Source organism: Choloepus didactylus, chromosome 2 (genome assembly GCF_015220235.1).
Source record: "Choloepus didactylus isolate mChoDid1 chromosome 2, mChoDid1.pri, whole genome shotgun sequence".
In the NCBI taxonomy this organism is placed as follows: domain Eukaryota; kingdom Metazoa; phylum Chordata; class Mammalia; order Pilosa; family Megalonychidae; genus Choloepus; species Choloepus didactylus.
In genome coordinates, this window is record NC_051308.1 from 180,383,517 (window position 1) to 180,398,421 (window position 14,905).

The 14,905-nt window shown below is 38.2% G+C and overlaps 1 protein-coding gene across 4 annotated transcripts in view; it reads right to left on the reverse strand.

Moving 5' to 3' along the window:
• Positions 1 to 894: 894 nt before the first annotated feature.
• AK4 (adenylate kinase 4) overlaps positions 895 to 14,905 on the reverse strand; it is a 103,793-nt gene continuing 89,782 nt past the window's right edge. For all 4 annotated transcript variants that reach the window (XM_037827009.1, XM_037827010.1, XM_037827012.1 and 1 more), the window contains one exon: positions 895 to 6,665. In XM_037827009.1, the coding sequence (XP_037682937.1) occupies positions 6,551 to 6,665 (115 nt within the window). In that variant the 3' untranslated portion in view covers positions 895 to 6,550. The remainder of the gene's footprint in view (positions 6,666 to 14,905) is intronic.

A 14,905-nucleotide genomic window follows, 5' to 3' on the forward strand; every position in this document is an offset into this window, starting at 1 on the left:
CGTGTCAGAAAGAAAGAGATTAGTGACCATCCTCTGGCTTTTAATGCTTTTGCTCAGAAGTGGCATACTCTTTGCTCACATTTAATTGACCAAAGTAAGTCATATGCTTAAGCATGAAGCCAGTGGGGCAGAGATGTAAAATCCTCCCACCTAAAAGGAGAGACAGTGAATGTCTCAAACTTTAATACAATCTACAAATTGCCACCATACCCAGTTCACCTTTTGTCTCCTTGTTTAGGGGCAGGGAAGCCTGCAGACCATGCTTCTCTGGCTCATATACCAGAAGGCTTCTGGCTGGGTTCAACTAATGGGAAACCCAGGTAAGAGACAGGAGGATGTGAGGATGGGAGAAGTCAGGGTTTTTCTTCCTCTCCATCTCCATTCTTGGATGCCTTCTCGAGATGAGGCTGTATTTCGTCCTTGACTCTAGCTCCCACCAGACAGGCCTACTGGGTTTTTACTTCTGCCAAGTAACCCCAGACCCTAAGACCTTAGGAAAATCATGTACTCTGATCCATTCTCCCCATCTGTAAAATAGGGACAGAATCTGCTCGCATCATCCAGGTTGTTTCAAGAATAAAATTAAAGAATTTTAAAAATTTTTGTAAAGAATAAAATGCTGGAAAAATAAGGAACCTAAACACATACAAAGCGAGGCAATAAGGTATAGTACAAAAGAAAATGGGAGTGGGGATCTTAACTCTTGGATTCAGATCTTACTCTGCACCAACTGTCTCCTTATGGGTTACAAATCATGTTTCGTATCTTTCTCTGCAAACCAGAGATAGCACTCGATAATGTAATGGCTGCAGAGTGACACAAATGAGAATACCTGTGAAAATGTATACTGCCAAGTATAAAAGCTATGCAAATATTATTAAATAAATTCACTGGTTACAAGCAGGAAAAAAAAACTTTATTTCTAGCAAATTGAAAAGTAGGAATCACTCTTCAAGCAGGATAACCAAATAATCGATAATACAATTAACAGTTGGGATAGCATGTATAGATTAGACTACAGATTTAGATACTTAGGCACATACACCAAAATCAAGAGGGCCTACAACTGTCACACTGAAGAAGAGCACTCTGAATCATCATGAACATATGACTTCTGGGAAATGTGAGCTGACATTTCACAGGACAGTAAACCAGAGAGACAAGTCATCATTGGGTTAGAGAACTGATTTGACCTAGAGAGAGATCACAGTGAAATGCCATTGTAACTCAACATTTTCCCCAGAGATCTGCTCATCTCAAAAAGAATATATAAAAATCAGTAGTAAATCTTCATAAAACTAGAAAAACCGTCTAAACCCTAATATCCTTGGAGCTTACATAAAGACTGAATTTGAGTTTCCATTGTTCTTCCCTTTACTCTTCTCTAAATTAAATATAATTTGTTTTTATCTAGTATGTTTCTGACTTTATAGCCAAAGGTTTAAGTTGAAGAAAAGAAAGGTTTTATGAAATGAAGTTAGACACACACCAACCCCAGGGAGAACCTTCAAGAAGGTAGGCTGTGCCTTTGAAAAGCTTTATTCTGGAAATATTTTATTTCAAGAATGAAACTGTGCTTCCTGTAATAGCCTAATTATTACCAAAGGAAGGAATTCCATATAAGAGCTTTCACCCTTTGGAAATATTTTACCATTTCTCTCTATATAGACACACACAATGATCAAATTGGGGGATTCCCTGAAGCACACAGATATGGTACTTATTTTGTCAAGAATTGTGCAGTTTATTATAAGACAGAGAAAGTATGGCATTTATGAACAGTTTTAATTATTATATGTCTCAACAGATGCAGAAAGCAGATTTTTTTTTCACAGTTGAAAGACAGCTTCATGGTTTCCTGACATCTGTGTCCTGCCCACTTCTCACTTAGAAGCCAGACAGGGTCAGTTATCTCTGGAAAGGGATGATAGCTTATGGCCAGACCACATTCCTGTGTTAAAGAGGAATCTTGGTTAACTGGGTTCTTCTTTTGAGATACCAAAGAGACCGAGGAGTCATGAAAAATGGAGGGAGACAGAGAGAGAGCAATTCAGACTACATACACGACTCTGCCTTATGAACTGCCTCCAGCAAAATCAACTGCAGTAGGAGAGGATGGTGTTTGTTAAATGGAAGGTAATCAATGCAGGTCATCAGATGGACACGAATGCTTCCCAAGATCCTGTAACCCAGCACAGTACAAAGGAGACACGCCCTCTCTATAGTGTGCGAGTACCACCATGACCCACCGAGTGCCCTTTCCTTTCAGCACCAGAGTGAAGCAAAGGTGCCAGGCTGGAGTGAATACATTAAGTTTTACCTAGTAATTAGAATGGGGAAATCAAACTAGAGAAAGGTACAAGCAAGACCCTTTTGAATTTCCTGATTAATCCTTTATAGATACATGAAAACACATGTTTAAAAAACAAGACTATTTCAGTTTTTAAATACAAGGAGGCAGGATAATTGAGGTAATGAAATCTATTACATCTTAGAGTAGCTGTTAAGGATTCAACTAGACAACACGTAATGCATTTCACTCAAGAATAAGTACCAAATAAATAATATTTATTAAGAATGCTGACACATCAAGACATTTAAAATTCTGTGGTTTTTATAATTTAAGCCAAGACCTCCAGCAGACTGGTAAACTGTTTAGACAAATGGCTAAAGCCAAATGTTGAACTCAGGTTCTGATGAACTAAATTTAAAATTTTAAATTTTTAAAGTCTGACCTATGGGTTTATGTAAGCATCTTTCTTTCTAAGATTATCCTGTCTCAACATTTTAAATGTCAGGAAAAGCCACAGCAGTACCTCTTTCCTAGAATCCTCCCTGTCCTCGCCTTTTTTTCTTCCCTAGCAAAGAGAGGAGCATGTCCTGGTGAAGCTGGAGCTTATTTGAGTTTGGCTATTGGAGGGTGGCAAATGAGTAATGAGCAATCTCTGGGAAGGAGGAGGAAGAGACAGGCAGTGCATCTTCCCTGGTTGAAAGAAACCAAATTGCTGGATGATAAGCAAGTGCTACCACATCAGATATTGGGCAGAAGTCTGAATTTGGTATTCAGGACCATGTTAATATGTACTGTAATATAGGGACGCTGGTACAAATGTCCTGGTTTATCCATTTTAGGTGCTCACTGTTCACCCACTAGCACTTAAGGAAGGATCTGTTTATCAGCAGGGCCTTGTTTATGTGTCGGGGCAAGAAGGTGATTTGTTTTGCTCTCAGGGAAGAAGAGTGAGTAGCATCTGGAGAGCTCCAAGGATACCAGGCCTATGTGTCAGCACATATTTGGGAATGGCTCAAGGGTAAAGGCCCCTTCAGAGGCACAACATAAAGGACATCAAAGGCTGGGAAGGAACATGAGCTTGCCTCCTCCACAGATTAGCTTGGACCCAAGCCCAGACTATTTTGACAGCCTTTTAGTTTATTTATAAATGAGAAGTTATGGAGGAGAATCAAGGGTTCAGACTCCCCTCTAGCAGCTTCCTTTGCTTAAGCAAAGACAAAAAAGAAAAAAATAAAAGGAATAGTCTCATGCAGAGATGAATGTCACCATAGTGAACTCTGCTATTCTTATATTTGTAAATAGAAGCAGGACCATGCAGGCCCGGGGCCCTGGGTTGCCTGGGACAGGATCAACCACGAACTTCCAGGAATAAACTCAGGCTTCAGTGTCAGAAAAACTTGGGTTTGAGTCCTGACTATACTGTTCCTCGGCAGCAGGATGATGGGCAAGATACTTCACATTTCTGACTCTGGCTTTCCCTGTGGGATCATGCCTATCTCTCAGGATGCTTGAAACATTAAATAGGATGTTCATGAATGTCCTAGAGCAGCATCACATCACTCAACAGGCCTTCAATAAATGGTGTGTATTATAAGTTTGCATTAATGTTAGAGGGTGTTAAACACAGCAGTGTTTTAAGCGCTATGTAAATGGGAAGCCTATTAGGATAATGAAAAGCACACTGAATTAAAAGCTGGCAAGAAACACAGAATATGAGGCAGGGCAGGAACCTCAGAGACCATTTAAACTAATCTTTCTGCTTAAATATGAAGGAACCACTTGTGTAGTGGTAGAGGGAAACCAAGAAAAGCTGTCCCTTAATTTAATTTTTTCAAAATACTTTCAAGATAACTTTAATTTTATCATTTTAAGGGAAAACTAGAGAGTTGTTGAAGGCCAGAAACAGATTTTTCAGGCCAGTGAACATGAAACAAGCATCACCTTTCGAAGACCGTGGAAAGGGTTGGTCTCACTTAGCAAAGGACCTTCAACTGTCAGGTAATCTCAGCAATAGCAAACACTGTCGCGATACGCCACGCAACTCAGACATTGGTTTTAATTGTCTTGAAAGAAGCAGGGAAGCAGGGATGGATGGAACAGAGTATGGAATCAGTAAACAGACCATTTCCCGCTTTCCATACCTCTCCACCAAACTCCAAAGGCAATGATCACACTGGAGTGTCTGCTAAACACGAAGGGAAGTGAAAAAAGAGGTCTGAATATTTTTCCACTTGTAAAAAAGCACACACACTTTCCTCTCTTGAATTATCCATATGATAATTTTAACTCTATATTCCTGGTTTGTGGAAAAAGTCTGCACAGCAGTACTATTTAAATTGTGCAATTTTCCTCATATCAGATTTGTTTTTCTCTATACCTGGTTCCCCAGATAACCTGAGCATTACCTATACGTCTAATTTTCACCCCATCTACAACAACTGGCATTCAAACACAACTCTTCTAAAGTGCTCAGAAGTCAATAAATGTAATGACATTTCAGAGACCTCAACTGGACATTTTAATTGCATAAACTTAAAAAGTAAACAATCTCATTTTGCTGTAATTAGGAGAAAGAGGAGAAGATTTATCTATGTTTCTACCACAGCAGCCAAAGAACAGTCACATGAAGGGACAAAGGGAGAGAAACTAGCAAGAATTTGAGTAGTATTATTTGTACTCATTACCTACTGCACAGAGTACATATGGCAGTTAACTGACTGGGTATTTGCTGGAACACCTTTAGGAAGTAAATAATGTGTTTCAACACCACTGAAATACTGAAATGGATTTCTTTTTTCTCACTAGTACGAAGAGTTAGAATTTCTCCCAGCAATAACAAAGGACCCTCCCTGGGGAGAATCACGGTAAATGAAGAAGGGACATTTATTTTAAGGCAACAGGAATAAATGCCATTGTCCTTCCCAGAGGAGAGCAAGAATTATACAAGGTGGCCACTGAGTCTGGAAACCAGGCAGATCCTTAATAGGTGGTTTGCTGATATGCTATTACAATGCATGACAAAATAGTATTATCTATATTTCTAGACTTTATGGCTACCTCATATTATCTTTGGAATAGGAAAAAGTAAAGATTTTGTTTTCCTATTATAAAGCTGTCATACTTGGTCTAGGCCCATCTAGTGCAACATTTTCATCAACCCTACAGGCTTCATTCCCTTTACCGACTATTTAAAACATGATTGTGGTCACTCACAGGACCAATATTTAGCATCATTATTTAGCAGCATTTCCAAAATACATTTTAAGTCTTGAATAAAAAGCTGAACTCTTCAGTCAAGTAATTCCATATGACACCATTACTTCTACATATTAGGCATGATTTCTCAACATTTATGTGGGTAAATACTTCAGATGTTTTTGAGGATTCCCAGAAGACTTTGGGGATTTTATTTTTCACAATCAAAGAAAGGAGTGGTGTCAACTCATGACAGCCAGACCAGCAGTTTAAGAGCCTCTGCATAGCTCAGTGCATGAAGAGATTCTACAGAGGCCCCTACATCTCAGCTTTGGAAAGAGGAATTTGGGAAGGATAAAAGCAACCATGATTAGTATGACTTAATAGCCTAGGAAAACGAACAGAGATGTTAAAAATACAGTCTAACAAAAATAGTAGAAGCCAAATCCTTTCATACCAGAATGTCTGAAAAGGAGAGATTCTATGAAGCATGAACGCAGAAAAGGTGCCACTCTTATCAGAAAAAAATGAATCACGGACATAATCACTCAAGACCAGAGAAGCACCTACTAAGAGCAGTTGGCTTCAATCCTATTGTCACCAGGAGGCACTACCAGAGAACCTGGGACAAAGCCTGGGCTACAACCCTTGGCATCCTCAGGCCCCTGGTGCTGTGGTTCAATAGCTCTTTTGGGGGAAAGGGGAGAACAAGAGACCACCACCATCACATGTAAAAGGCTAGCACAGCAACAACATGGCTATCAAAATTAGCAAGAGCTCAGGTGATACACCATTTGAAATCCAGCCTGTACTTTGCTTTCTCTTGAAGGGCTTGAGACGCATGCAGAGACATCTTAAACATGTATAGGTATCCCTCCTTTTGAAAGGCAGAGCAGAGCCTCTTCATGATTTCTTTCTACTCATTAGTTTTCATATCAGTTCATTTAAATGAGAAAAGATGCTGCAAGCTATCTCAGCTAGCTTCTAATTTGGACACTGCACCAATACTATACACACAATTGAATGAAGGATCACATCTTCCTGTTCTTCCATTGGGCAGGCTCAGTATGCTTCTTTGGACTGAGCAGGTGTGATCTTGTTCAAGAAAAGCGTGTAAACATAGGGCCAAATTTTGTTAGTCTCCGTCCCAGAAAATTGGTGGAGTACTCCTCGGCTCCTGAAAAACAAAAATCCAACACAAAAAGACATTTAGGTTTCCTTTGTTATAACAAGATATTACGGCAGATAAAGATTCCATGTATAAAGCAAGTGTGATCTCACAGTCTGTATCACTGCATAGTACACTGTGTAACTAACTGTATGCTGTATATCACTAAGTGACAAAACAGCACCTTTTAAATTGTATAAACACTCCCACTTGGTACAGCAAAATAAGGCCAATGGTTTTGCAATTCCAGCATGCTTGCCATGATGCCACCTTTTCATCTTTCCTTTAAAACATGTCAGAGGTAACATTATAGGAATAATGCCAAATATACAAACACAATTTTTAATAGTTTTTTTAATTAGAGAAGTTGTAGGTTTAAATAAAAGCCATGTAAAAATACATATCTACATACACCCCCATTGTTGACACTTTGCATTCGTGTGGTATCTTTGTTACAACTGATGAAAGAACATTAAAATATTACTGTCATCTATAGTCCATAGTTTACAATAGTTGTATTTTTCCTATATACCTCCCTATCCTTAACAACTGGTAATAGGAACATACATTTGTTATAATTCGTGAAAGAACATTCTTATATATGTTTTATTAACTACAATGATCATCCACAACCAGGTTCACTGCATTATGTAGTCCTTGTTTTATCTTCTAATTTTCCAACACTAGTAACATACATGACCTAAAGCTTCCCCTTTCAACCACATTCACAAATACAGTTCAGCACTATTAATTACACTCACAATAATATGCTATCATAACAAACTATCCATTTACGATCAACCTAAATAGGAACTCTGAACAAAGTTTCAGCTCTCCATTCTCTACCTCTATTCTATCTCCTGGGAATGTATATTCTAGATTCTAACTCTATGACTTTGCTTATTATAATTAGTTCATTTCAGTAAGATTATACAATATTTGTCCTTTTGTGTCTGGCTTATTTCACCCAACATAATGTCCTCAAGGTTCACCCATGTTGTCTCATGCATCAGGACTTTGTTCCTTTTTATAACAGAATAATATAGCACCACATGTACATACCACATTTTGTCCATTCAACGGTTTATGGACACGTGTTGCTTTCATCGTTTGAAAATTGTGATACCACTGCTATGAACACTGGTATGCAAGTGTCTGTTTGAGTCCGTGCTTTCAGTTCTTCTGGGTGTATATCTAGTAATGAGATAGCTGGATTATATGGCAATTCTATACTTCGCTACCTGAGGAACTGTCAAACTGTTTTCCACAGTGGCCACACCATTTTACATTCCCACCAGCAGTGAATGAGCGTTCCTATTTCTCCACATCCTCTCCACACATGTAGTTTTCTTTTTTTAGAATAGTAGCCATTCTAGTAGGTGTAAAATGATATCTCATGGCTTTGATTTGCATTTCCTTAATAGCTAGTGATGTTGAGCATCTTTCATGTGCTTTTTGGTCATTTACATTTCCTTTCTGGAGAAATGTCCTTAAGTCTTTTGTCAATCTTTTAACTGGATCATCTTTTTATTGTTGAGTTGTAGGATTTCTTTATATAATTCTGGATGCTAAACCCTTACTGGATATGTGGTTTCCAAAAATGTTCTCCTTTTGTGACAAAGTCCTCTGAAGCACAAAAGTTTTTAATTTTGAGGAGGTTCCATTTATCTAGTTTTTCTTTCATTGCTTGTGCTTTGGGTGTAAAGTCTAAGAAACCACAAGATTTTGAAGATACGTTCCTACATTTTTATGGTCCTGGCTCTTATATTTAGGTCTTTTATCCATTTTGAGTAAATTACGGTATAAAGTGTGAGATAGGAGTCCTCCCTCATTCTTTTTGCTTTCCAGTTTTCCCAGGACCATTTATTGAAGAGAATATTCTGTCCCAGTTGACTTGGGAGCCTTGTAAAACATCAATTAGCCACAGATGTGGGGTCTATTTCTGAACTCACAATTCAATCCCATTGGTCAATATATCTATCTTTATACCAGAACCATGCTGTTTAGACCACTGTGGCTTTGTAACATGCTTTCAAGTCAAGATGTGAGTCCTCCAATTTTGTTCTTCCTTTTCAAGATGTTTTTGGCTATTCAGGGCTACTCACCCTTTCGAACAAATTTGATAATTGGCTTTTCCATTTCTGCAAAGAAGGTTGTTGGAATTTTTATTAGGTTTGTTTTAAATCTGTAAATCAATTTGAGTACGACTGACTTCTGGACAATACTTAGTCTTCCAATCCATGAACATGGAATGTCCTTCCATTTATTTAGGTTTTCTTTGGTTTCTTCTAGCAATGTTTTGCAGTTTTCTGTGTACAAGTCCTTTACATCCTTGGTCGAATTTATTCCTAGATGTCTGATTCTTTTAGTTCCTATTATAAATGGAACTTTTTTCTTTATTTCTTCTTCTGATTGCTTGTTTAGTGTATAGAAACACTACTGATTTTTGCAATTAAACTTGTATCCTGCCACTTTGCTGAACTCATGCATTAGCTCTAGTAGCTTTGCTGTAGAATTTTAGGACCTTCTATATATAGGATCATGTCATCTGCAAATAGTGAAAGTTTTACTGCTTCTCTCCAGTTTGGATGCCTTTTATTTGCTTTTGCTTGCCTAACTGCTCTAGCAAGAACTTCTAGCACAATGTTGAATAACAAGTGGTGACAGTGGGCAGCCTTGTCTTGTTCCAGATCTTAGAGGGAAAGCTTTCAGTCTTTCACCATTGAGTACAATGTCAGCTGAGGGTTTTTAACATATGCCCTTTATCATGTTGAGGAAATATCCTTCTGTTCTTATCTTTCAAAGTGTTTTTATCAAGAAAGGAAGCTGGATTTTGTCAAATGCCTTTTCTGTGTCAATCAAGATGATCATGTATTTTTCCCCCTTCAATTTGTTATACGGTGTATTACATTAATTGATTTTCTTGTGTTGAACCACCCTTTCATACCTTGGATAAAATCCAATGGCTCATGATGTATATAATTCTTTTAATGTCCTGTTGGTTACGATTTCCAAGTATTTTGTTGAGGATTTCAGCATCTATATTCATAAGAGAAATTGGTCTGTAATTTTCTTCTTTTGTATTAGCTTTACCTGGCTTTGTTGTTAGGGTGAGGTTGGCCTCATAGAATGAGTTAGGTAGTCTTCCCTCTATTCAACTTTTGGACACGTTTGAGCAGGACTGGTATCCTTCCCGGAATGAATGGTAGAACTGACCTGTGAAGCCATCCGGGCTTTTCTTTGTTGGGAGGAGGTTTCTGATGACTGATTCAATCTCTTTATTTCTAATTGGTCTGTTAAGGTCTTCTTTATTTCTTCCAGAGTGAGTATAGATTGTTCTGTGTTCCCAGGAGTTTGTCCATTTCATCTAGGTTGCCTAATTTGTTGGCATCCAGTTGTTCATTGTATCCTTTTATGATCATTTTCATTCGTGTCGGATCAATAGTCAACATAACCCCTCTCAATTGTGATTTTATTTATTTTCATCTTCTCTCTTATTTTCCTTGTCAGTCTAGCTAAGGGGTTTGTCAATTTCATTGATCCTCTCAAAGAACCAACTTTTGGTTTTGCTAATTCTATTATTTTTTTGTTCCCAATTTCTTTAATTTCTGCTCTACTCTTTGTTACTTCATTCCTTCTGCTTGCTTTAGGATTAGTTTGCTGTTCTTTATCTAGTTCTTCCAGGTGTACAGTAAGGTCTTTGATTTTTGCTCTTTCTTCTTTTTTAATGTAGGTATTTAGGGTTGTAAATTTTCCTCTCAGCACTGCCTTCACTGCATTCCATAAGCTTAGATATGTTGTGTTTTCATTACATTCATCTCAAGATATTTACTGATTTCTAATGTAATTTCTGCTTTGACCAACTGCCTGTATTGTTTAACCTCCATATATTTCTGAATTTTCCAGTTTTCACCTGTTACTAATTTTGAGCTTATTCCATTATGGTCAGAGAAAGTGATTTGTATAATTTCAATCTTTTAATATTTATTAAGACTTGTTTTGGGACCCAGCATATGGTCTATCCTGGATAATGATCCATGGGCACTTGAGAAGAATGCATATCCTGCTTTTTTGGGTGCAGTGTTCTATATATGTTTATTAAGTCTAGATCTTTTATCATATTAGTCAAGTTCTCTTTTTCCTTATTAATCCTCTCTCTAGATGTTCCACTTCTTGATGAGAGTTGTGTATTGATGTCTCCAACTATTACTGTAGAGATGTCTATTTTTCCCTTCAATTTTTGCCAGTGTTTGCCTCATGTATTTTGGGGTACCCTGGTTAGGTGGATTGCCCCCTTAACATATAGTACCCTTTCCTTGTCTCTTATAATAGCTTTTGACTTAAGTCTATTATGTCCAATATTAGTATAGCTACCCCAGCTCTTGTGGCTACTGTTTGCATGGAGTTATCTTTTTTCAGCCTTTCACTTTCAACCTGTTTGTATCTTTGGGTCTAAGATGATTCTCTTATAGACAGCATATAGATGGATCACACTTTTTTATCCATTTTGTCAATCTGTGTCTTTTGATTGGGAAATTTAATCCACTAATATTCACTGTTATTACTGTAAAGGCAGTACTTCAAATAATTTATCCTTTGGTTTTTATAAGCTACATCTTATTTTTGTCTCTTTTTACCCTTTTAGTTACCCTTACTGATAATCTCCATTTCTATACACTAATCCAGGCCTCTCTCTTGTCTTTTCCTTACAGCCTGAAGAATTCTCTTCAGTATTTCTTGCAGAGTAAGTCTCTTGTTGACAAACTCAGTTTATGTTTACCTGTGAATATTTTAAATACTCCCTTCATTTTTTTTTTACTATTTTTTCATTGAAATATATTCACATACCATAGTCATACAAAGTGTAAAACAATTGTTCACAGTATCATAATATAGTTGTGCATTCATCACCACAGTCAATTTTTGAACATTTTCATTACTCCAAAAAATAAAAATAAAAATAACAGTAAAAAAGAATACCCAAAACGTCCCATACCCCTCCTCCCCCATATTATTCATTTATTTTTTGTTCCCATTTTTCTACTCATTAGTCCATACACTGGGTAAAGGGAGTGTGAGCCATAAGGTTTTCACAATCACACGGTCTCATCATATAAGCTATATAGTTATACACTCGCCTTCAAGAATCAAGGATACTGGATTGCAGTTCAACAGTTTCAGATAGTTCTCCCTTCATTTTTGAAAGATGGTTTTGCCAGATAAAAAATTCTTGGCTAACAGATTTTCTCTTTCAGTTCCTTAAACATATTATACCACTGTCTTCTTGCCTCTATGGTTTCTGATGAGAAACCGGCACTTAGTCTTATTACGGTCCCCTTGTATGTGATGAAGTGCTTTTCTCTTGCTGCTTTCAGGGTTGTCTCTTTATCTTTGACATGTGACATTCTGACTACTATGTGTAGGAGAAGGTCACAGTAGGTCCATAAGGATTTATTCCGTTTGGAGTACATTACACTTTTTGACCATGTATATTTATCTCTTTCATAAGAATTGGAAAATTTTCAGTCATTATTTCCTCAAATATTCTTTGTGACCCATTTTCTTTATCATCTCTGTTTGGGATACCCATGATATATATTTGTATGCTTCATGCTATCATTCAATTCCCCAAGACCCTGCTAAATTTTTTCCATTCTTTTATCTATCTATTCTTCTTTCTGTAGGATTGTGATTTTCCTATCTCCTAGTTCGCTGATTCTTTCTTCTGCCTGTTTAAATCTGCTGATGTATGCCTCTAGTGTATTCTGAATCTCTTCTATTGTGCCTTTTATTCCCATAAGTTATGTTTCTTTTCATACTTTCAAATTCTTCTTTATGCTCACCCACTGTCTTCTTAATATCCTTTATCTCGTTCATATTTTCCTTCATCTCCTTGAATTGATTGAGATTTGTTTGAACATCTTTGGTTAGTTGTCCCAAATTCTGTGTCTCCTCTGAAGTTTAAATTTGTTCCTCTGACTGGACCATATCTTCCTATTTCTTGGTATGGCTTTTAACTTTTTGCTGATATCCAGGCATCTGATTATCTTGATGAGTGTTCTAGTTTGCTAATGCTGCTAGAATGCAAAACACCAGAGATGGATTGGCTTTTATAAAAGGGGGTTTATTTGGTTACACACTTACAGTCTTAAGGCCATAAAGTGTCCAAGGTAATGCATCAACAATCGGGTACCTTCACTGGAGGATGGCCAATTGTGTCCAGAAAACCTCCGTTAGCTGGGAAGGCACGTGGCCGGCGTCTGCTCCAAGTTCTGATTTCAAATGACTTTCTCCCAGGACATTCCCTCTAAGCCTTCAGCTCCTCAAAAATGTTACTCTTAGTTGCTCTTGGGACGTTTGTCCTCTCTTAGCCTCTCCGGAGCACTGCTTTCCAAGGCTGTCTCCAAAATGTCTCTGTAAGCTGAAGCTCCTCTCTCAGTTCTAGAGCATTCTTCAAAGTGTCCCTCTTGGTTGTAGCAGCTTGCTCCTTGTGTCTGATCTTATATAGTGCTCCAGCAATTTAATTCAGACTCACCCTGAATGGGCAGGCCAACATCTCCATGGAAATTATCCAGTCAGAGTCATCACCCACAGTTGGGTGGGGCACATCTCTGTGGAAACACTCAAAGAATTACAATCTAATTAACACTGATAGGTCTGCCCACACAAGATTACATCAAAGATAATGGTGTTTGGGGGGACATGATACATTCAAACTGGCACAATGAGTTTACTCTGAGGGTCAGTCTCTTGCTCTTGCCTTGGGTTTTACTGTTGATTGGCTTTGTGTTAAAGCTCTTCTTTGACACTTGGTTCAACTTATTCTAGATCTTTATAATTGCCCAAATTTAATTGAGTAGATTTTTTCAGCTCTTCTTCATCTGTTTATTGCCCTGGCAGGGGGGTGGGGTAGGGGTACAATTTTTAAGATTGCACCATTTGTACAACTGTTTCACCCCCAGGAAAGAGCTGCCTTTCCTCTGTTCCTTCTCCATGAATCTTGATTGGTTCTGTTTATTTTTGTTTTGCCGCTATAGTTTTTTTACACTCCATTCATTGCCTCTAATTGCTTTTTCCTGGAGGGCAAATTCTGGGACTGAGGTTAATTCAGAAATGATTTTCTCACATCAGTATTTCCCAGCTCAAACAGGGTCAGGGACCCATGAAGGGACCCATGAAGGGGTTACAGACCAGCTCAAAGACCCCTGAAGAGAGGACCAAAAAGCTTTTTTTGATGGATCTCCAAAGCTGTGCTCTGGCCTGCTCAGTAGATGGTGCAAATGTTCCCTGCAGTCCTAAGGAGGTACTGTGTCTTTAAACCTCCACCAGCTCCACCCATCAGTAGTGGTGTTTCAGCCATGGCCAGAGCAGCCCCTGTCTGGTGCGGTTAAAGCAGTGGCTCAGAGCTGGGGCCCAGCAATTCATACTCATCAATCAAAAACTGTGATCAGTACTCGGCCATTCACCCTGTTCTTGGGGAAGAGGACTTCCATGTCCCTCTCTGTCCACAGTCACCAGCCAGGGTGTGCATATCCCCAAGACAGCGCACCTCAAGGGTGGCAGAAGGCTACCAGGAGCCACCGCACAGCAAGTTACTCACACTTCTTTATCACAGTTTCTCAGTCTCTTGTTCCTGCATTTCCCTGCATGCTGTACAGGCCTACCTTGGCCTCGAGCCCCAGAACAGTTGTTTAAGACAGTTCCTACTTGTCCGCTAGCTATTTCTAGGGAGGAGTGAGGCCTGGAGCTCTCTACTCAGCCATCTTCCCCATAAGTACCCCCAACATATACTTTTTTTAAATTCACACACCATACAATCCATCCTGAGTGTATAATCAATGGTTCTTGGTATAATTATGCATTCACCACCACAACCAATATGAGAACAATCTCATTTCTTCTGGAAAATATAAATCCCATACCCCTTATAGCCCACTATTACTGACATTTAGCTTTTGTATAATACCTTTGTTAGAATTAATGAAAGAATATTACAATGTTACTGTTAACTACAGACCTTAGTCTGCATTAATTGTATTTTTCCCATATATCACATTATTAATACCTTATAGTAGTGACATAGTTTGTTCTAGTTAATTTAAGAACTTTCTTATATTTGTACAATTAACACCATCATCGTCCACTCTAGGTTTTGTTAAGTTTATATAACACCAGGTTTTCTCCTCTAGCTTTCCTTCTGCTGACACACACGAGCCTTGCCTTCCTCTTTCAACCTGACTCACACTCAG